Consider the following 24720-nt stretch of genomic DNA (forward strand, 5'->3'; position numbering starts at 1 on the left):
AATGTGCATCAAAGTGATCTTAGGAAGGCAGAAATAGCAAAAGATGAACGTAAAGGACAAACGAGGCGATCGACATGGTGAATCAACAATGGGTCCTCAATGTACACGCCCCGGATTCCTATGACGAAAATAATAGAATGTCGCCAGTTGTCATGACTCACGTTATACTGCAACACCGGCCCGAACCGAAAGATCCACAGGCGCATGTATGCAGCGAACATTTCAAGTTTCCGGACGACTACTCTGAGAGTATGATGAAACATAACATGGGATTTATTGAACAACCATTACTTAATGGAGATGCAGTACCATCGGTCTTTCTGGTGTCATCACCGACCAGGACACCAGTTCGGCCAGTTGAGAAATCGCCCTCTGCAAGTGTGAAGCGAGGAGGACCAGAAGTAGTGCTCGGAGTAAGAATAAGGTATGTTATAGCGCATTTCCATTGCAGCGGGTAGCCCCGTTTAAACGTCCTTTATCGTCCAGGCCAGGCCAGTTTTTGGTGGCCTTTCCATATAGCGTAGTACCGGCTAGTGGGTATTTTCCCCCAGTTTTTCCGGCCCCATAAAATCGTGGTTCTAGGGCCAGGGACAACGAGGCTGAGTATGCTAAACTAGAGAGGGAATCGCTAGCAAGGGTGGTACTACATGCATACATATCTAGTAATCAAAATCATTGTATCTACTAAGTAGTACTAAGTAGGCTCGAACCTGTATGGCTGAATTCCCCCATCCAATCTCTTCATATTGCTCAAAACTTCTTCCTCGGCTGACGAGTCCGAACTCAAATACTCCATGTTTTCGTGTGTTTACAAAGTGAACGCATGGATGACGTCACGACCATCACGTGACTACTGAAAATGGGCAAAATGGCAGCGGCCTGACGGAATATACAGGTTTTGGTTAAAAAAGAGCTATAAAATCATTATTTACCGGGGAATATCGCTGATTTCTTCAGGGTATGGTTTAAACATAATGTTTCACTAAATACTGAAGTTTTGATTAATTATCTAATGAGTGGAGCATTCCTTTAAGGCGAGACACCCCCGGTGAATAGGGTAATTTATCCAGTTAATTACCTACAATAAGGCAATTGTTTCTTATATTACAAGTTTTCTGAATATGCAAATGACCATTATCTCGTTAAATTTGCGCATATTTTAACACATTTCAGGAACCGAAATCTGAACTTTGGATAAAGCCAGGTTCAAAATTCTCGTTTCATTTTGTAGTCATATTAGCATCTAAGGCTTTTACAGAAGGGATTTTGGATATCTGTTTTTATCACTCCATAAATCAGAAAATACTGTCAACAGCCCTAAAATATCAATTTTCGCCATGTTTCTAGGTATAAAATCGTATATAATTCAGGCTATGAATGATATATGAACAAACCCTTCTGTAAAAGCCTTCATAATATTGATAGGAATATAACTGGAAGGTTTGGTGTATGTAAGTGCAACTGAAGTGGACATTTCTGACTCAGAGTAGGAGAAAAAACTCATTTTGAGAAAATGACCTTTAAAGATTGCAGTGAGGCGCTAGCTAAACCCTCCTGTTCTTTGGATGACAGCTTGCGCCTCGACGCACTCCGTGAAGGTATTTCATGTTCGGCGTAATTTGGTTTTTGTATAATCTTGCTTCGTGCAAGTGACAATTGTTGTTGTCTTCTCTGTGAACGTTTTTTCGCCGTTCTTTTGGCATTTTGAGATTTAAATTTCTAGCGGAAAGCTAACCAGGAAGTGTTTTAGCACATCACGTGACGCATCTGAACGAATCACGTTGTCAGAAGTTGACACCAGCCAATGAGATTTCGTTTCTTGGTTTAAGACCCTTTTGTACTTTCACGATTGGTTGCTGATACAAAGGAAATGACCATATTTGGATCCGATGAGATTGTGCAGGAGAGACGGAGCTTTTCCAACTATGACATTGTGCAAACAGCGGTCGCGGTACTTTGTTACGTTAGAATGCTAACTTTTGGTGAATTTAGGAGAAATATACAGATGTAAATAGACAAACTATAGTAAAATGAACACTTAAATGTGTATTGTGTACGTTTTACTTCCAAAAGCCTGAAAGAAAACATGTTATGGAATCAAAATAGCACAACATCTCAAAATTGACCAGTGCATGAAAAACGATGTTTTTGCCTGCCGTGTCTCGCCTTTAACAAACCATTTATGCGGCTTGTATCGCTTAAGCGGCTCCCTCCCCACTTTTGGCAGCACCCCCTGAGCAAAATGACTTCCCGCGGCTATGATGCTTGGGAATCTACGTCTGGTAATACTGAGAAAAACCCTTGTCATTGGACGACCATGGACGGTTAATCATCAAGTTTGCCTCAGGCCCTGCAATCCAATGTCGTTAATAGTTGGTTTACATTAATCTAACAGTGCTTTCTCTGTATGGTTATGGACCACAAACACATTTTATGATGGTGAGATGTGGTCAAAAATCATTTTATTCATTTATTGGAAACATTTTCATGATCGCTTTTTTCGTTTTACATTTTCATTTATTGTCATTTCCATTCAGTCAGTCATTAAGTGCTATTAAAATGTTAATGTGCTACATATCCACACAAAGAGTGCAATCCAATGAATGTTAATCTAACTGGGTTTTGATAGATAATATATCTCTTTTTCTTCTCTCAATTATTTTATTTCTATTGTGCACTCTAATCAATATTTATCCAACTAATGTTCGTTTATACATTTTAAGAATGGCGTTTATCTTTTTAGAATTAGTTCTTATTTTATTTAATGTATTTGGGTCTACAACAGATGATACAAATGTTTGTGTCAGTAAATAGGCTTGTTTGAGACGCGTTGCGGCTCGCCTCGAAAGTAGACGAGAATAGCCGATCGCAGCCGGGGAAGGTCTCAAAAAGCTCGCCTGAAGTCGGACAGCTCGGAGTCGGCTTCGTCTTCTTCTTCTCTCGGTTTTTTGGCGGATTGCAAACAACTTTAAGGTGCATACCGCCACCTCCGGAGTCGGCTTGACTCGGTTTGCATTTATAAAGAATGCACACATGTGTTTAATCGTTAATGTCAGATATGTACTAAGTAAATACATTTGTTCCTGCTCAAGATTAGATTCAACTTTATTGTTATTGCACATATTACAGGTACTGAGACAACGAAATGCAGTTTAGCTTCTAATCAGGTGCAACAAGCAGTGAAGTGAAAAGTAATGTACACAATAGACAAAATACAATATAGAATGATGAATAAACAGTGAGGGGTATGAATACACTAGATATCAGCCTGTGAGCAGTATGAACAGTGTGTATGAATATGCTAAGATATATAAAGTATGAAAACGGTAAGCAGTGCAAGTATAGTATTATATATAGCCTAGATATTAATTTCATGATGATAAACATTGTGGAACAATGATGAAAAATGGGAATGGATGTGGCGACGTAAAACTGACACAAAACAACAACAAACTTTTGCCGAGCCAATTGGAGAGTTTCAGCAGCAGCACGGGGTAAAAACCACCAATGAGCGCTCAGCTCGAGATACCAGCGAGTCGTTTCCCATCAAGCATTTCGCTTCCGCAGCCCGTGGAGAGGAACTGCGCCGCCTCGCCGCGCCTCGCTCTCAAAGCTGCGGGCGTCTTTGTCCCGCGAAATGTCAACGTCTCATGTAGGCGAGCCTCCAGAGCAAGTCGGACAAAATGACTAACCATCATGCAACGCACTAGCAAGACGTTGATCGCAACTGCGCAGGTCTCGCTTGTCTCAAACAAGCCTAATGTGTGGCGGGGATGTTTGTGAAAACAACGGGGACAGAGCTGCTGTCAGACGACCAGCTGTGCGGCGTCATCACAAACGGACGTCGCTTCACGTGACGCTCCGGAGGAAAGGACGTCCCATTGCTCTTAAAACTCATTTCCCTGCTTCTCGTGGTTTCCTTCAAACCCCCAGGAAGTGCGCCGGAGTCTGATGAGAATATTCGTAGTGGCCAAACGGCGGTACTACACTTCCGTTTGGTTGCTGGGCCCGGAAACACTTTTTCCCATTGACTTACATGGGGAAAGAGTGGTCTGTAACTCGTTGGATAATTTTTTTAAAACTAAATAAACAACCCAGTATGAACACTTGTATAGCCCTTAATAAAAACATTCGTTCCTCAAGTTGTAAACATGTGCTAATAACGTTATTCTGAGAGTTATTTCCCTCGGCATTATGAACGCGCATCTAACCCACGGGACCGCGCTGCCCGGCACGTTCATGTGATGTGACGTGTTCAGCACTACATGCGTTTGTCTTTACCCAAGCCCCCAGGAAGTGCGCCGGAGTCTGATGAGAATATTCGTGCTGGTCAAACGGCGATACTACACTTCCTTTAGGTTGCTGGGCCCGGAAACACTTTTTCCCATTGACTTACATGGGGAAAGAGTGGTCTGTAACTCGTTGGATACATTTTTTTTAAACTAAATAAACTACCCAGTATGAACGTTTGTATAGCCCTTATTAAAAACATTCGTTCCTCAAGTTGTAAAAATGTGCTAATAACGTTATTCTGAGAGTTATTTCCCTCGGCATTATGAACGCGCATCTAACCCACGGGACCGCGCCGCCCGGCACGTTCATGTTAGGTGTTCAGTACTACATGAGTTTCTCTTTACCCATGAATGCACAATAACAACGGACCATATCGCCCTACTGCCACCCCACGGAGCTGTAATAATGGATATATTGCACATGTTTGCTGTAATTAATCATTTGTAAAATATTATACTACATGGGCTGTATGATGTAAATCTTGTACCGTAAATGTTGTATTAAATAAAGTTAATATTACCGACGTAGATTAACGTTCCTGTAGCTTCTTATTGCACTTGCAATTGTTTTAGTTACTTGTGGGCTACTTAACATGAATAATCAGTTACTATCCTTTTACTCCATCACATTTAAAAAAGAAATAGGCTATTGTTATTTTAACTCCACCACAGTAATCCATCACCAGCTTTACTTTTTAGATAAAGTTTTAACTCACAATTGATCATAACAGGCTTCAACATATACATTTTTATATATTACCAAGTGGTTTCATGTACAACCCACACAAGTATCATGCTAAATGAAGCTCTGTTGCTTGGATATCACTAGATCCTGATCTCAGCGTAATATAAAAGTACATAACGATTGATGTGTAACTTAGCATAATTTACTAGCTAGCTGCTAACTGCTGCCTCGTTAATATAAATCCAGTACCATGCTGTCATGAACGCGCGGTGCTGTTACGTGTACGCAAATTCACGTGCTTAATGTGAACGAGCCTTTTGGGCGGCGTGGTTAAAGTTGCGCATGCTCGATGAGTGCACATACGGGTACTTCTCAAGCATGCCGGGTAATCTGTGACGTTTCGCTCTCTCAAAAGTTGGGCCATTTTGTCATCATGCGCCATTGAGCAACTCTCATAGGAATTAATGAGGCCCCGCCTCCCACGCTGTTTCCAGGTTTGCATTCCAATAGTCCATTTAGCTTAGGAACCTTCCTAACCGAGTGAAATGACCCGGAAGTACGTCACTGGCAGCCATGATAAGTGCCGTTCCAATTCTCCAAATGAAAGGAAAGGAGGTTTCAAACTTCCTTTATAACCTCCTTTAGCTTAGGAACCACTGGACCTCCCTTACCGAAAGGAGAGGAGAAAATGCTGCCCCACAATGCCTTGCAGCCGCAGCATTTGCGGTCACACAACAGTCGGCCGTTCACGGAAACAACCGATTATGACCGAGAAATTATATCATGAAAGTTACGGTGCTTATTAAGCATTTTAAAACGTATGTGGTAAGTTGCCAAAGTGCTTTTTTCTGAACGTTCATCAGTATTATAATCAAAAAGAGAAATATGAACGTTAGTTTTTACTGAAATGATCAAATAAAGTCAACATCTCAGTCTTTTACTGAGCTGTGTGGGGTTTGTTCAACTTTTAAAAGATGTTTGAATGGTGATATACACAGTGATAGATGTTAAGGACTAACGTTTATAATAAATACATCTGTATTGATTATAAGATCTTTTCATCAATCATACGTATTGGGATCATTTGTATTAATGTGGACCGGAGGGAGAGGGTGACGAGCAGAAGTTTCACTTTCCTTTTTTATTTCAATTCCAACTTTGCTCATGAAGAATATGTTTCTCTGTTGTCCACATTCATAAAGCATAAAGCAACAGCATCAGAGCACGGTGCAGAGTATCTAGATGAGTTTAAAGTAGTCCCTCGTTCTTATTGAACATCCATGTTGTAGTCCGCTGTATAGAAAACTAGTTTCCATAGTTTCCCCACAGCAGCAGACGCACATTCAGGACGTCCGCTGGCGCATCATAAACACGTCGATAGTAGGCTTGTTTGAGACAAGCGAGACCTGCGCAGTTGCGATCAACGTCTTGCTAGTGCGTTGCATGATGGTTAGTCATTTTGTCCGACTTGCTCTGGAGGCTCGCCTACATGAGACGTTGAAATCTCGCGGGACAAAGACGCCCGCAGCCTTGAGAGCGAGGCGTGGCGAGGCGGCGCAGTTCCTCTCCACGGGCTGCGGAAGCGAAATGCTTGATGGGAAACGACTCGCTGGTATCTCGAGCTGAGCGCTCATTGGTGGTTTTTACCCCGTGCTGCTGATGAAGCTCTTCAATTGGCTGGCAAAAGTTTGTTGTTGTTTTGTGTCAGTTTTACGTCGCCACATCCATTCACATTTTTCATCATTGTTCCACAATGTTTATCATCATGAAATTAATATCTATATATTTTATACTATACCTGCACTGCTTACCGTTTTCATACTTTATATATCTTAGCATATTCATAGACACTGTTCATACTCACAGGCTGCTGTGTATACAGACCCGGCGCCAGAACAAATCTAAAGGGAGGGCATATGATTTTCATGGGAGGGCACACAAAACCGTCACGTGCTGCGGGCCTGCGGCACAATATATATCAAACAGCAAGGCCAACAGCATTGCGTAAAGACGCACACTTATCGCAAACATACACAAATAAAGGGCAACATATAAACCACTTTGAAACATTGTGTGCGTGGCAGCAGCACAGACACTGGTAAATCACGAGCAAGGCACACTGGTTACGGATGGCAGCTTCCTCATCGCTGCACTCGGAGAGAAATAGTAGAGACGGAGACGATGAACTGTTTAGCCCGCCTTGGGCATGGTTTATGTTCCTATGCACTGCACTCGGACATGCTGTGGAGTGAATCGTGGTCACCTCTGAGAGGGAGTTGGTTGACAGCTAAAAAAGCTATAATATCAACGACAGCTGACACGTAATAACGGCACGGTGCCAGCTGATCTGCACCAAAGTTCTAATTTATTTATTTGTTTCCTCTCGTATCTCTCTCTCTCTCCACAAACTCTCACATGAAATGTGTTCTTTTGATGCAGCATGCCTTAGCAGTCCTTTATCAGTCTGTAATGCGTGTTTCCAGTCGCAAAAACCTTTGACAGTAAAAGCCACATCAGATGAAGACGTATTTACTTTAAACTGTCTAAGGGGAAACAAAAGGCTGCGTCTGCTTTTAACGAATATTCAAGCCGGTCTGTTGTTGTACCATGCAGCGGCAAAAGTGCGCTTCTTTCCTGAAAACAATCTCCCTGGATAACGATCCAGTTTCACCTGCTTGGGTTTATTAACCCCAAGATCATCGCTAACTCAGTCCCGGGGTTTGCCGAGGTCAAGCTTGTGACATTAAGGCGTGCTGCTGCAACGGCAGCAGTTCTTTCATCGCTATTTCGTTTTAATAAATCCTTAGACCTTTTAAGCCAATTTTGTATGTCCATTTTGTAATTCAAACAGAAATGGGAGTCTACAGAATGCACAATAAACAAATCCAGAATAGGCGGCAGAGTGTGACGCTGTGATTGGTCTAAATGGGACGAATCACAAATCACAACAGTTCTGACATCACATACATTGTAGCATAAAAGTTCACAGTTTATTTATAATTTAAAAAATAAAAAATAAATATTTTTTAATTTTTAGAAATAATAAAAAACGTGTTTATTGGGGGAGGGCAGGAATGTCAAATGGGAGGGCCTGGCCCTCCCACGGCGCCGGGCATGTGTGTATATCTAGTGTATTCATACCCTGTTTATTCATCATTCAATTCATTCTGTAGATTGTGTACATTACTTTTCACTTTACTGCTTGTTGCACCTGGTTAGAAGATAAACTGCATTTCGTTGTCTCAGTACCTGTAATATCTGCAATAACAATAAAGTAGAATCTAATCTTGAGCAGGAACAAATGTATTTACTTAGTACATATCTGACATTAACGATTAAACACATGACGTGTGCATTCTTTATAAATGCAAACCGAGTCAAGCCGACTCCGGAGGTGGCGGTATGCACCTTAAAGTTGTTTGCAATCCGCCAAAAAACAGAGAGAAGAAGAAGAAGACGAAGCCGACTCTGAGCTGTCCGACTTCAGGAGAGCTTTCTGAGACCTCCCCCGGCTGCGATCGGCTATTCTCGTCTACTTTCGAGGCGAACCGCAACGCGTCTCAAACAAGCCTAGTGAAAGTGCAGTCGATTCTCTAAAGTACCGCAGTCTCTTCTCCTAAGTCCTTTTGAATTATCCTATCCACTATCCCTTAACCCCGTGACGTTTCACTCAGAGGTCAAGGAATAGGAGATAGGGTTAGAATTTAGGAGCTGATTTTTGGATTATCGGAACGCAACCCAGTTCTTATTATACATCCATGGTTTCCTTGCGTCCCTCCATACTTCCCTGGTGGGAGGGACTAGACGCAGGGAAACGACGCAAGTGAGGGAAGCAAGGATTTCATTTAATCGACCTGAGACGGGCCCCGGTGTCTGTACCATATCTGCTCGAGGTTCTAGGACTGGTACCAATAAATGGAGCAAGTGTCATGAATGTCACACTTTTATTTTGTAAGATAGCAAGGGGGGGGCATATTGTGATGGACAGGCCTGTCATAAAATGCCCCCCCCCCCCCCCCAAAAAAAGAGGTTTCTATGAATCCCACCCTCAAGCATTTTTCAGGGTATGGTTCTAGGACTGGTACCAATAAATGGAGCAAGTTTCATGAATGTCACACTTTTATTTTGTACGCATAGCGTATATAATAATATGCTGACAAAGACTATGTAACATTTGTAAACATATATTTTGATTATTAGATGACAACTATGTAAAATTAAACAATACATTTTAAAGCACGTTTATACAGACAGGACGTAACAATAATGATAAAAAAGATTAAAAAAAACAAAAACTGAAAAGGAAGTGACGAATGAATTTCGACACCTCAGATACGGAGCGAAAGTTAAACCAGAAGAATCAAGACTATGAGCTACCACTAAACAACTCAGTCTGAAAATTACCATTAATAAAAACCCTGAACGTTTACTTTTTGTTTTAAACATCGTTTTATGGTGTAAAAGTGTAATTTAGAGGTGTAAACGTGTCATTTAGAAATGCGCGTTCCCGTGACAAGGGGGGCATTTCATGACGGGGAGGCATAATGTGACACAACACCGGCACTAAGTACTGCAAAGTACGCGGTGTGAACGCAGCTATAGACAAAACACCTCTGAAGCTTGTCTTATAAGCCTACAACTGAGTTAATTCCCACTGTTATTGCTGATGTCATTTGTGTGGGGATTTGTATTTTTATGAAATAGAGAATATTGTATTCTAAAATTACATAAATATTGGTTGTCAGATGTTTGAAACATAATTTTGATATTAGACACAAAAAAAAGATTTGGTTTTCTATAACTGGATTAAATGCATTGCAGTGTAGAGAAGACTATGAAACATTTAGACCATAATTATGAGAGACAGTTACAGATAATATAATGAAACAGCTAAGTTAATGCTTAAAAGGTAAAACAGAGAGAACATAATACAGTGTTTGGTTGATGGCAAGTCTTTTATTTCTTAAGTGGATGGGAGAATTTGGATTAAGGACCTTGATACTCTAAAATACCAAGGCATTACTCGGGTTGTTTCCATTTAAAAGTCTCTCCAAATTGTCACAAATCATTATCAACTTCCAATTGTCCAATGTATCAGCTGGTCAGCTGCTGATGGGTTAGCAAAAGAACAGACTGACATTGGGGTTTCTTAAAGTGACAGCACTAACACTCAGGACATGCATAGATCTCTACTACAGTTACACGATACACCAGCAACTGCTTTTTCTCTGTATACGCTACAATTTATGGGGGAAAAACAACTCAGTATAACTGAAAATACAGATACTGTATGTGTTGCCCCTAGTTAATAAATATAAGCAAAATAATACAAAATATATTTTTTATACATTTTACAGGTAGAGACGGTAACTGTCTCGCTTTTTTCGAGGTAAATAGATTTCTAACTTGTTGGCGTGAGCAGTCTCATTTATTCAATTCTAGATTCCTCTCTTCTGGCAGTTTGGTGAGAATATCCACCCCGTCAGATGTGATGACCACCGTGTGCTCAAACTGAGCCGACCTGCATGAATGTCAGTTAAGAAAACACAACATGTGTTAGCTTTAAGAAGAACACTTTGATCTGTGTAAGAGTATGAAACTTGAGATAAGTTGGTTAATTTGGTCAAATACAGAAAAAAACTGTAATGTCAAAAATATTTGTCTTTGTTTTATGTATGTCTGCATCACATAAGAAAAAACGAAATACCTTGAATGTCATGATAACAATAATACTTGTGTAATGTAATAATGATAAGAGTGTGTTCAGATCTTCCTTTCTGCTGCATTGAGTTTACTGGTAAAATACAACATATTGCTTGTTGAGTTCTTAACAATGAAAACACAATTATTTATTTTATTGAATAAATTAAACATTAATCCAATGTACTAATAAATAAGAATAAGAGTTACATGAAAACAATTACCAAGGTGGAATATCCCAGTCTTTCTCCATAAGTTGAAGTTGTGATAGATTGTGCATTGTCTTAAGCAGTTCTAGTTTTAAGACTTATATGTGCTATAATGATGCTAGCTTGGAAACATTTTGGTCAGGAAACTTTTTTTTGCTAAAACACAGAGCCAAAATATAACTAGTTGTGACCATGTACCTTTTATTGTCTGTAGACACTGCGGTCCACTTGTCCCTCAGGATCCTGAACTCTGAAGAGCCCTCCATCAGTATGGGCTCTAAAAAGAAACAGAGGTGTTAATACCACGTTTATACACAGTGGTATCTTAATGTTGAAACAAAAATAAAATAAATAAAGTAACTTGCCTATTGTGAAAGACATCCCTTCATCCATGACCATATCATTGTCGTTTGCTGAAAATAAACAAAAAGATGATTCTCTTAAATGATTAAGAATTACTTTTGGCAATATTGGTATGGTTTCCAGATTAATTTCTATTGTTCCCATTTCAGCTTTTTAATATCCTAGAGTACAAACTAGACAAGTTGTATGAGATGTACAGACGTTTACAGTATTCCATATACATTTTCTCCAGACAGTACATACAACATTTAAAGGAAACCAAAGCCTATTGACTAAGTCAGAGTCTGCATGCACACATGTGATAACATCTCAAGGCTTATTCAAACTCACCATGGTGCCAAATCTCAGGATGGCAATGAAAGTAAGAACCTATTCCATGACCAATGAAATAAGGGCACACACGGAAGCCACTGGCCAGCGCAATTTCACTGCAACAAGAACAAAAAATATCAGCTGGCATATTAAAAACAATGAATGTCATTCATTTTAGTCTGGATTTCTTTGTTTTTAGAGCTCATTTCAGTTTAGTTTCAGCTTTTCAGAAAGGTTTAGTTTAGTCATAGTTGTTTTTTCGAAGGGCCAGGTATAATGTTTAAGAAGTATGTAGCTACAGAATACATGGTTAGAGAACTGTGTAGGAATGGCTTTCATTTCCAAATCTTTTAATTTGGTAATCAACAACCCTTTCACATTAAATCATGATCTTGATAGTTATTCTACAAGAAAAAACAAGGATTCATACATTTTTAAATATTGCGGCATAGCGCCCTCTCCTGGAATGTTAAAACCTAAATGAATTTATTTCAATTTGTATTGATTTGAATCACCTAATATAGTTTCAGTTTAGTTTATCTTTCTTAAAGGATATGATTTGATTTAGTTGTTGTTACCTGATAGTGTTTCCTATAACACAGAGCTGTGCACCGGGCATGCAGGCAGCGATGGCTTCGTCTCGGCAGCGCCTGGCAGTTTCCACCAATCGCTGCCCGACCTCGTCCACCTGGCCAATCAAGAAGGTCTCTGAGGTGTCACCATGGTAACCATCTAGATACACCTGTAAGAAGCAGGCAGAAGTCAGTGATGTTCTGGTAACGTTTGCAGTAATGTCTTTGAGTTTGATTGTGTGTCTGTTAAGGCATCAACTCACAGTGACATCAACGTTGATGATATCTCCGTCCTCAAGTTGCCGACTGCAGGACACAAGCATATAAAAAATGAACGGTGCAAACACAGAAAATCTCTCACATTCTTAATTTTGTACCACATTTGCGTTATAATAATTGATATTGGCCGTCACAATAGTACCTCAGCTTATAATATAACATAATAGGGGTGTAAAGGTTCACAGAAGTCACGGTTCGGTTCATACCTCGGTTTGGGGGTCACGGTTCGGTACGGGTTCGGTACAACAAGGAAAAGCAAAAAAAAGTCCCAAATGCATAATTTTTTTTGCTGTTATTTCTTTGTAACAGTAGTGCAAGTTTTGGTATGAAAATAAGTAACTCTAACATTTGGAATCATTAACTGTATTACACACTTAAAAACAAACCACAAACAGTAACACACACACTCAGATGGCCATATTATTTATAATGGCTAATGTCAAACTAAAAGGTTAAATAAGCTGTACAACTAAAAAGAATGTCTTGAAAATATTAAAATAAATAATAAGAAAGTGTTTCAATCACAATCAATAAAAGGCAATACAGAACTGTATAACATCTCCTGATGTCAAAATATAAAATAAATACAATGATAAATATAAAACAAAATAAAATCTGTACCTTTAGGAGCAATGTCTAACATGTGTAATTAACTTGTGAGTGTGTGAGGCCATTATGCCTAAATAAAGGTACTCGAGCTTTACTCTATTTTCAAGTTTTTCTTCAAAAAGATGAGTTTGTCTACGTTGTCAGTAGTGAGGGCAGATCTGTTGGCGGTAACTATGTCACCTGCCGTCGAGAAAACCCTCTCGCTGGGGACTGAGACTGACTCGGATGTGATTGAGCATGTTTGACGTGTTACCACTAGCATACCGCACCGCTGTCGAACAACGCCGACACACCGTCCTCGTCCGATCCACAACTCGCACCCCATCATTGTTGTAGTCCACAGGGAACCCGAAATGTTCCCACACAGCTGATTTAAAAGAAGCAGGTGGGTCTTCTAGCTCCTGTGTGTTGTGTGAACTCGCTGTAGCTACTAACTTTTCTTCTTAATGTATTGTGTTCATTTTGTTGTGTTTTGTTCTTGTTCTTCATTTGTTATTTACGGGCGGCTGGCTTTTAGGCGCAATACCGCCCCCTGGATTATATATAGTGTAATACTGCCCTGAGTGACAGACTTTTTTCCCACTCGTAAAAAAAGGCGTATTCGCCGTGTGACTGCATGTGCCGAACCGTGACGTCCGAACCGTGACGGTACGGGACGAATACGGATACCGTTACACCCCTATAACATAAATCTTTTTTTTATTAGTTGCCAAAATTAATTTGAATGTGTTCTACTCTTGAGATGAAAAATCATTTTCAAATTCACATAACATTAAACATTTTAGAATCTTTAATACAAATATTGTTCTGTTTATTTAAATAATGTGTGTCATTAATACCTTAATGTATGTGATAATTTACAATATATTCAGCTTGCTGAATGTATCAAAATGAAGTATAAATCCCTACTCACTTATTATGATAGTCTCTTAAATAAAAAGGCTCATGGCAAAGGACAAACATTTTTCCTTCATGATGCCCTTAGCATGAAAAGGTTTAGACACCCCTCATCTGAAGGTTGTGATTCACTGTGCTGTTACCTGTCAGGTATCCCGTGGCAGATCACGTTGTTCACAGACGTACAGACTGACTTGGGAAAACCCCCGTATCTCAGAGGGGATGGGTAGGCGTTGTGCTTGATAGTCTCTTGGTGCACAATGAAGTCTATATCATCTGTTGTCATACCTACCTGGAAGTCACAGATCAAAATTGGAACATTGTTTTTGATGTTATAGAGTCATAAATGCCCCCTGTAGTTATAAGGTGCTTACCCTCAAGCTGCAACCAGCTAGTAGCAGTACGTGTCTGGCTAACTGACACGCTCTGACGAGGCCGTCGATCTGCTCTTGGTCTTTGATTTCTAGGTAGTCTGGCCATTCTGGGACAATCCCACTGGTTACATAGCCAGGCTGCACAATGTGCTACAGTCAGGGAGGGAAAACAGAGTACAAAGGGTGGGGAAATTAAAGGAGTCATTATTTAGAAATACACAACAAATTACAATATGAAATTTGAGCTGACTTAGAAAATCACGAGGTGCCGTACCTTAGGTACTGCATAGGCAGGCCGAACAGTAGCTGGCCGAACTACATTTTGAGAACTTTTCCACTTCCTCCAGAAGAGGTGCCGATGTTGCTGACACAGTAGGGCTGTGGGGGGGCCAGAGCTTCTTAAACGGCAAGCTCTCTGCAGAAAACCACCCAAGCCTGGAAAAAAGGAAAGCAACACAATGAAGATATACGGGTTCTCTTTCACAAAGCTTTTCTGCAAAAATAAATGGTAGAAGTAGAAATGGTATGATGGGGCTGGGAACCACCTTCACAAATGTTTTTTAATCAATTAAACAACAGTGACAATGTGTGGTCAACCATATCTGATGAGAACATCCTCAAATATGTAAGTACATGGGATGTCCTGGACATTGACCTCTAATTGACCGACAAGGTAAACTCAGTTTGAGTGCAGCAGAAGAAACTTTGTTATATGTTATCCTCCTCATAGAATAAAATAAAAGAAGTGATCACAAGTCAGGGCTACTGGCATTACATGAAGACCACACGCTGCGTGGTTGTATTGTACATGTTTGCATACGTTTCACTGTAAGTGATAGATAATATTGAGTAGATAATGACAATCTTGCAAAGGTAATTGTTTGATATGTTTTGCTGTGCACATTATATGCTTTAACAAGTAAGACCTTGTTCACCCTAATATATTTTATTAGTACCTTTCTTTGTGTAAAAGAAACTTGGGCCAGTGGTTATTATTCCAGCAAATTAGTGATGGTTGTTATTGGGACTAATAATAAAGCTATAGTTTACACTTTGCTCAGTGCAATGGAAACTTGGAGGTAAAAGGGTAAATATCATGGTAAACATCCAGTTCACTTGTGCGGGTAAAATAATATGCAACATACACTTTGTGGCCAATGTATAAGGTACTCCTGTACACTGTAATGCAGTCAAAACAACTATTTAACTAAGAAGTGTAATATATTTTAACACAGAGGTCTTACTTTGTGTGTGTGTGTGTGTGTGTGTGTGTGTGTGTGTGTGTGTGTGTGTGTGTGTGTGTGTGTGTGTGTGTGTTGCATGATAATAAGGGGTGTTTCTAATATTCTGACCCCTTACTGCCCAGTCGGGATACACGGGTTCTTGACGTAACGATAAGTTAGCTAGCAAGCTAACAGTAGTTAAAACACCGCCCCTCTTTGACACAATATTAGAGCTGCTGTCATGTTCTAATGGGTTTGTTAAAGAAGTACTTTATCTATGACTAACGCGAGGACACATGTGGTCCAAGCAGCCGCTGATGTTAGCTGTCTGTCTATAGAGTATGGACAGTGATTATTTAGCTCAGTACCTGCCGCTCTTGTTGCTAATCGTGCAGAACAGTGCGCCGCCATGGATTTTTATTGATGGTCACGTGATGCGGAAGTCATGTGACGCACACCGGATACTACGGATCTGTCTCTCTTGCACCATCCATGTCATGCATTATTAATTTTCCACAGACTTGTTTTCTTTCTTGTGATTTTTAACATATATATATATATATATATATATATATTATATATATATATATATATATATATAAAAAAACTTGTAGCTATATCATTTCAATTCTAACCTGTGTTGTTTAGTGTATGGCTTTTTTCCTCCTTTTTTGTTCTATTTTAAATGTATGTGATGATTTCCCTACGTGTGTTTAACACATCATTATTTTTACCAATACAGTTTAGAAAACCACTCCCAATCTAAAAATGATGTGCAATGTTTTTTTATGTTTTTTCTCTGCTTGTTTTTCTTTTATTGCCTTGTTTTCATCATGTTTGTTGCTGATGGTTGTTGAAAATCACCAAACGTAATTTGGTTGTATGTGTTAAGTGACAATAAAGTGTCCAATGCAAAGACTGACATCTGCTGCCCCTCATTACTCTTTTATATCCTGTTGAGTATTACTTTTTTACAACATGGTCGGTTGTAACACCTTCAATATCTCCAATCACAAACAAGCTAGAGTGATGACACTCACTCGGCACATGCGCAGTTAGATGGTAAGAGCGCTGAGAAAAAAAGGAGCCATGTTTGAATATATCAGATATCAGCGAAAGTGTGTTTCTGAGGTAAAATATTAACTAAAATTATATGATGTATTTTTTGGATACTGTATTGAGTTCAAATGTTGTGGTTGTGTGTGTGTGTGTGTGTGTGTGTGTGTGTGTGTGTGTGTGTGTGTGTGTGTGTGTGTGTGTGTGTGTGTGTGTGTGTGTGTGTGTGTGTGTGTGTGTGTGTGTGTGTGTGTGTGTGTGTGTGTGTGTGTGTGTGTGTGTGTGTGTGTGTGTGTGTGTGTACCTGCGTGTGTACCTGCACCACTCTGCAGATCAAGGCCTTTCCAAAGTTTTAATTTTCTCATTTCATGGGCACATGCCATCAACACACTCTCACTCCATAATCGTCCAGGAGCGACGTTTGGTCAGTGTCTGTGGTGTGCAGTTGTGATGCTCCTAGGCTCCTTCAGCATCATAAAGGGACGCAAATCTGCCTTGGAGATTTCAGGAGGATATTAGCACAACAGACTTCCAGCTATGAGGTAGAAAGAGTTGAGGGAAGATCAGGTACAGGAAGAATGAGCGATGACAAGCCTATCTCTTCCAAAGACATACACAGCTTGCTTAGCAAGGCAATGAGAGAACATTTCCCACAGACAGGAGGAGGTTACGGTTCACTGTCTTTCACATTCATACCTGGAGAGGCCGCAGCAACCATGTTGCTCAGGTCACGCCAACAATACACAGTAGCTACTGACTATAGTCCAGAAAATAATGACCAACATGTGCAGATGTTCCGTAAAGCGATACTGGCAGCTGTACCTGCCGAGATTAAAGCTCTCATGGAGGACAACCCGGAAGCAGATCACCTAAACACGCAGACATGGGAGCGCCATTTGGCCCATCATTTAGGTAAATTTAACAAACAACTCACTAAAAATAAAACCGAGGAGGAAGAGTTGAGAGTGCAACTATTCCGTACTCAGCTGGAAATAGCCCGTAAAACAGTTCAAAATGAGAAAAAGAGTGCCAAACAGTTGATTGTTCATCCCGTGGCGCCAGCAGAGCAGGCACCGGGGCCGCAAAACCCACAAGGGGGTTTTCCCAACCAAGGTCCGTCCTATAACCAGCCCCAATATGGCTATAATAATGGTTTTCAGCAACAGAGGGGTGGGTTCAGAGGCAAAGCTAGAGGTAGAGGAGGGTTTGGAACAGCTCCAGGAGGGAACCAATATCAGCAGAAGGTGTGCTTCACCTGTGGACAGGCCGACCACTGGTATAAACAATGCCCACAGGGAGGGCGGGGACAAGGGGGACAGAGAGGGCATGGACAAGGGTACACAACAGACATGCAGCATTTCCAGAAACCCCATGAGGCAGCCCCACAGGCCCAACAACAAGACCAGGGTCATGTTGCACCCAATGCAATGGCTGCCCCCTATGGCCAGTTTGTGCTGTATGAACAAGACTATTACCCACCACAATGAGGTCGCCCAGGGAACCCAGAATGTAGGGGCCTGGCGGATCCTTACATGGACATGACTGTAAAAAACTCGAAGCTATCATTCCTTGTTGATTCAGGAGCTAGATATTCAACTATCAACTCCCCCGTGTTCAACATGTCCATTTCAAGTAATAAAGTCTCAGTCATAGGGTTTTCGGGAGGAATAGAGCAAGTACCGCTCTCTACGCCATTAACCACCAAAATAGCAGGCCAGATATTTTTCCATCAGTATATTCTGGCACCTCAAAGTCCGGCTAACCTCATGGGAAGGGATGTTCTTATCAAAGCTAATGCCTCCATCCTCTGTTCCCCCGATGGACTGATAATATCGTTTCCAGACGGCACTCGCCTCAATTGTTCAATATCCACCATAAAGTCAGGTTCTCAGATGTTGTTGGGCCAATCCACTGAAGCAGATGCAACTCAGTATGCCCCTATATACTGGGGGTTGCTCGACCGGCCCCAAGACAACACACCAGGACTATTTTCCATTTTTCAACAATGGAAGCCGTGGATTAACCTCCTCAGGCCTTATGGTTCCCCTCCAGACCCTCCCCATCTGACGCTAAATTATGATAGAAAAGACGACCAAAGTTATGCATATGGATATGACAAAGAGGTGGCTCTGTCCATTTGGGACGTAACCACAACCAATTTATTTGTGGGACAAGCGGGGGTGGCTGCATCTGTTGAACTCACTGATTAACAACTCTATTGGTACCGTATGTCAGCTGAAGCTACACCACACATTTCATTAGCTATCAGAAAGGGCTATGAAGCTAAATAACTTGGTCCTATGGTCAAAACACTGCTAGAAGTCGAGGATTGGGAACCAACACAAATAGCAGCACTCACATACTCTCCTTCACACAAAGCTTATGCTCTAAAAATCTGCACTCAAGAATGCATCTTCATGGAGAGACATGAAGTGGATAGACATCATGGTAGAGAGAGGACTGACCTTTTTTTTTTTTTTTTTTCATTTCAAACCTTTATTTATACAGATAAATTCCATTGAGATCATTGATCTCTTTTTCAAGGGAGACCTGCTCAAGTAGTTCCACATGAAACATAAAAACATAAATAGAACAACAAAAGGACATCATACAACATAATTTACACAATTATCCACATAAACAGGTACCAATAGCTTCCGATTGAGTAGCATCCAACCGAGCTTTAAAAACATTTAGTGGCACCAGATTGTTCAGTTTCCATTTAATTTGCAGACTATTCCAAGACAGAGGAGCTGCGCATCTAAAAGCTGTCTTCCCTAAAACAGTCCTAGCAGTTGGCACATTTAATAAAACCACAGCATTCGAACTCAGGCAGTAGCCACTTACAATTTTCCGTGAGATCAGGGAGCAGATATAAGATGGAAGTTTCCCTAACATGGCTTTGTATATAAAAATGTACCAAAGACTGAGCCTCCGTACAGTTAGTGAAAGTAAACCAGCCCTTGCATACAGGGTACAGTGATGGGTTAATGCTTTACAGTTTGTCACAAATCTCAGTGCACTGTGATACGCAGTATCTAACTTGATCAGGCAATTGGCAGGTGCATTCATATACATCAGATCACCATAGTCCAGCACAGGTAAAAAGGTCACAGTGACTAGCCTTTACCTGGCCTCAAGCGAGAAACAGGACTTGTTCCTGTAGAAGAAACCTAGCCTAACCCTCAGCTTTTTAAGCAGGTTATTGACATGAAGTTTAAAAGTGAGACAATCATCAAGCCAGATACCAAGGTATTTGTAACAGGTAACCACTTCAAGTTTTATTCCTTGCGTAGTTACAATATCTAAAACAGGCTCTGGTGTCTTTTTAGCTTTAGAAAAGAGCATTACCTTGGTTTTCTCAACATTTAAAAGAAGCTTTAGTTCAGAGAGCTGAGTCTGAATAATGTTAAAAACAGCCTGTAATTTAACACCAGCCTCCTTAATGGAGGGACCTGCACAGTACATCACGGTATCATCCGCATAAAAATGTAAAGTAGCTTCATCCACATTTTCACCTAAACTGTTGATGTAGATGGAGAATACAAGTGGACCTAAAACAGAACCTTGGGGAACACCATTTGCAATGTTCAACCACTCAGAAGACAGCCCATCAAAATGAACACATTGGGACCTTTCAGAGAGGTAGTTTACAAACCACCCCATGGCTGGACATGCCTATACTGGCTAGCCTCTGCTTTAAAATGTGATGATCGACGGTGTCAAACGCTTTGGAAAGGTCAATAAATAGAGCTGCACAACTCTGCTTATTATCTAAAATACTCGCCACATCATTCACCACTTTCATTGTGGCAGTGATGGTGCTATGTTGCTTTCTGAAGCCTGACTGATGTTTAGACAGGATGTCATTTGTACATAAAAACACCTTTACCTGTTCACTCACTAAACGTTCAAGAACCTTAGCCAGAACTGACAACTTAGAGATTGGCCTATAGTTATTTAATAAAGTGGCCTCCCCTCCTTTTAGCAAAGGCAGGACATACGCTGACTTCCACAATTTTGGAATTGTGTTAGTGCTGAGGGAGAGGTTAAAAGAGTAGTGAGAGGTGGAGCAATAAAATCTGCAGCTATCTTTAAAAAGAAAGGTTCTACGTTGTCCGGGCCGGCCGGTTTCTTAGGATCTAACTTGGTTAAAGCTTCACGAACAACATCAACAGTAAAAGGGGTAAAACTAAAAGGGTTTTCCAACACACGTTTTTCAGAGTCACATACTGTAGTGTTCACAGAAGCAGAGTTAGTGACAGAATCAAATAGAGAACCACAGGACACAAAATGCTCATGAAAGCAATTTAGCATAGTAGCCCTGTCCGATATAGTGCCAGATGCTGTGGTAATGCACGGAGGTAGCTCATTACGGATATCGCCGGTGGATAACGATTGAATGGCTTTCCAAAATTTTCCAGGATTATTCAGATTCTTTGTGGTTACTGACAGATAGTACTTTGATCTAGCACTTTTGATTTGCGATGTGAAGCTATTTCTTAGCTGCCTAAAACGCAGCCATTCTACCTCTAAGCCTGATTTCCTAGCCTTTGCCCAGGCCTTGTTTCTCTCATGAAGGAGACTGGACAGATTAGCAGAAAACCAAGGATTGTCTCGTCCCTTTACTCTAAATTTACGCAGGGGTGCATGTCTATCAATGATCTCCATAAAACCAAGATAAAAATAAGACCATGCGGTTTCCACATCAGCACACAGATCGATTTTACCCCAATCAAAATCAAACAGATCATGCACAAAACCCTGCTCCACAAAATGTTTTTTGTCTCTCTTAATGATAATGCGAGGTTTAACCTTTTGGACCTTAGTGTCCCAATTGTGGCTACAACACAGTGATCACTCAGATCATTTGCAAATACACTGATGACATGTTGCGTGACCTCCCACCTGACCTGTGGTCATCTGACTCTCATGACGTAGGTTTCTGCTCAAAGGCTGCACCGATAACATTTGAGGTGAGCTGCTCTATGCCTATAAATCTATCACAGTACCCTGTTAAACCACAGGCCAAAGGGGGTATCAGCAAGGTAGTTAATTAATTAATTCTGTCCTTTCCCCGCTCAGAGACCCAGGTCGTTGCACGCATCTCTGCTTGTCTAGCTGACATCTCTCAGTGGATGTCTGCTCACCACCTCAAGCTCAACCTTGACAAGACTGAGCTGCTCTTCCTCCCGGGAAAAGATTGTCCCACTCTTGACCTAACAATCAACATCGGCACCTCAGTTGTTTCCCCGACTCAGACTGCAAGGAATCTGGGTGTGACCCTAGATAACAACCTGTCCTTCACTGCAAACATCGCTGCTACAACCCGCTGCTGCAGATACACGCTTTACAACATCAGGAAGATACGTCCCCAGCTGACTCAGAAAGCGACTCAGGTTCTGGTCCAGGCTCTCGTCATCTCACGCCTAGACTACTGCAACTCCCTCCTGGCTGGTCTACCTGCATGTGCCATCCGACCTCTGCAGCTCATCCAGAATGCAGCGGCTCGTCTGGTCTTCAACCTTCCTAAATTCTCCCACACCACTCCGCTCCTCCGCTCCCTTCACTGGCTTCCGGTAACTGCTAGAATCCACTTCAAGACACTGGTACTTGCTTACCATGCTGCGAATGGATCTGGCCCTTCCTACATCCAGGACATGGTTAAACCGTACACCCCAGCACGTGCACTACGCTCTGCATCAGCCAAACGACTCGCTGCGCCCTCGCTGCGAGGAGGACCCAAATTCCCATCGGCGAAAACACGTGGGTTTGCTGTCCTGGCTCCAAGATGGTGGAATGAGCTCCCCATTGACATCAGGACAGCAGATAGCTTGCACATCTTCCGGCGCAAACTGAAAACTCATCTCTTTCGACTCCACTTCGAGCGTTAGAACTATTAACGAAGCACTTTTATACTAATAAAGGACTGGCTTACCTAAAGCCAGTTGAGTAGCACTTGAAATGTTTGGCTCTATGAAACCTGATGTACTTATATGATTCTGTTTTCTTCAAGGTTGTGTCTTCCTGGTCGAATGTACTTATTGTAAGTCGCTTTGGATAAAAGCGTCAGCTAAATGCAATGTAATATAATGTAATGTAGTTGAGGGACTAAAGAGAGCGGGGGTGTTGGAACCCTCAAAAAGTGAGTGGAATACTCCAATACTCCCGGTATCAAAACCTAGCGGGGAGTATAGGATGGCTCATGATTTGAGGACCATTAATGCTATCACCACTACAGCTCTGGTACCAGTGCTTAACCCATACACGGCTATCTGTAATATCTCACCTGAACATACATGGTTCACCTGTATTGACCTGGCCAACGCTTTCTTCTGCATCTCTCCAGCAGGTACAGGCATGTCAGCAGCACATCAAGAAAGCATATTACATCACCCCAAACCCAAGACAGTCAAGAACATGCTATCTTTTCTGGGGCTCACAGGCTACAGCAGACATTACATCCCAGAGTATAACCTAAGGACAGCTGGACTAAGAACACTGATAAATGAGAAGGGCATGCGCAATCTCACTGTCACCCTGGACTGGACACAAGCTGCAGAAGCTGCGTTCATTTCTCTCAAACAATCCATGTCCCAGGTCACCTCTCTCGCCTCTGCATCCTATGCATTACCATTTTTCCTTGATGTTTCTGAAAGTGAAAACACAGTAAATGGTATTCTATTTCAGAAAAAGGGGGGATGTAGGTCAATACTGATGTACATTAGTATCACCCTGTGTAAGGGAAACTTCTGTGTAGCAATGCAGTGGGAGTCACCGACTCAGGAAGGAGACACGGTAGAGCAGGAGCTTTGATGTCAAACACTGGAGGTTTATTTGGAGTTACGGCCGGAGGATTCACATCACAAGTTGCCACGTCAGTTCTGGAGCGCCTCTCTCTCGTTAGCCCATTTAACTGGTTTCACAGAGAATAATCAACATATTTTGATAAGATAGTTTAAACAGTTGGGCACACTGAGTCACTTGCGTCCGTCACTTATGGCCTCGAAGATGTCATACCTTGGAGTCCACAAACAACATAGAAGGAAGTGTCCCAGTGCACCCACAACAACAGACCATCTGTGACCTAGTGTTGACCGGTCACAGAATGGGAACAATAACATTATGGCTGAAGCAGCCTATGTCCTTAAAGGAGATAAACAGACGTCAGGGTTGGTCCTGTACGTCATATCTAGGAGTCTAGGTCAATCATTTCCCTAACACCCTGGACAGAGTGGAGAACAGAGAACCTCCATGCACAAGACATGCAGCAGGTACAGCACGTATCTTAAACAAGATTTCACACATTGTGATGAGACACCCTTTGACAGTACTGACAACACATAGCATTGTCTCTTTTGTGAACTCAAGTGCATTCACAATGACTTCCACAAGACAGACCAGGTTAGAGAAAACTCTGACACAAGCACACATCACCTACACACATGAAGGAGTTAACAGTGCAGACACCATTGCCAGCGGAGAACCCCATAGGTGTGAGGAAAGAATCATCCAGGATGTGAAGCTAAGAATAGATCTCAGAGACGAGCCTATGCCACATGCAGAAAACCTGTTCACAGACGGCTGTTGTTTCAGACACCCCACCAACGGGCTCCAAGCGGCCTACGCAGTGGTGGGTCAAACAGCTGAGGGACAGTTTGAGGAAAGAGCAGCAGGAAAAGTGACAGGGAAAGTTTCAGCACAGTTGGCAGAAGTAATGGGAGTCATTGCAGCATTAGAGCTATCAAAAGAGAAAGATGTAAACATCTATACTGACTCAGCATATGTCCATGGTGTCATACATGTGGAAATGCGCCAGTGGATGAGAGCAGGGTTTGTAACATCCACCAATACCCCCATCAAACACGAGAAAGAGATCAAAAGGCTTGCAGAAGCAGTAATGTTGCCAAACAAGCTAGCTGTACTTAAGTGTAAAGGTCACAGCATGGCAGACAACTATTTGTCTTGGGGTAACAATGCAGCAGACAAAGCAGCTAAAGCCAAAGCAGGGTATATACCCCAGTTTAAAATGCTGGTCTCAAAATCTGCTGACTTACTGCCTGCAGTAACAGATGATACTCTTAAAGAAGCTCAAGCAGCAGTGTCTCCTCAGGATAAAACAGTATGGTTAGACAGAGGAGCTACCAAC

At 41.5% G+C, this 24720-nt stretch overlaps 1 protein-coding gene across 1 annotated transcript; it reads right to left on the bottom strand.

Annotated features, from left to right (window-relative positions):
* Positions 1-9913: 9913 nt before the first annotated feature.
* Positions 9914-15963, bottom strand: metap1d (methionyl aminopeptidase type 1D (mitochondrial)). Its single transcript, XM_034195937.1, has 10 exons — positions 15884-15963; positions 14567-14727; positions 14293-14442; positions 14062-14210; positions 12397-12439; positions 12140-12303; positions 11580-11677; positions 11252-11299; positions 11085-11163; positions 9914-10498 (listed from the first exon to the last, which is right to left on the bottom strand). Exons 1-10 carry the CDS (start codon positions 15924-15926, stop codon positions 10402-10404), a joined length of 1032 nt encoding a protein of 343 aa, XP_034051828.1. The 5' UTR covers positions 15927-15963; the 3' UTR covers positions 9914-10401.
* Between the last annotated feature and the right edge of the window lie 8757 nt (positions 15964-24720).

The sequence above is a fragment of the Gymnodraco acuticeps genome, unplaced genomic scaffold (assembly GCF_902827175.1).
Source record: "Gymnodraco acuticeps unplaced genomic scaffold, fGymAcu1.1, whole genome shotgun sequence".
In the NCBI taxonomy this organism is placed as follows: domain Eukaryota; kingdom Metazoa; phylum Chordata; class Actinopteri; order Perciformes; family Bathydraconidae; genus Gymnodraco; species Gymnodraco acuticeps.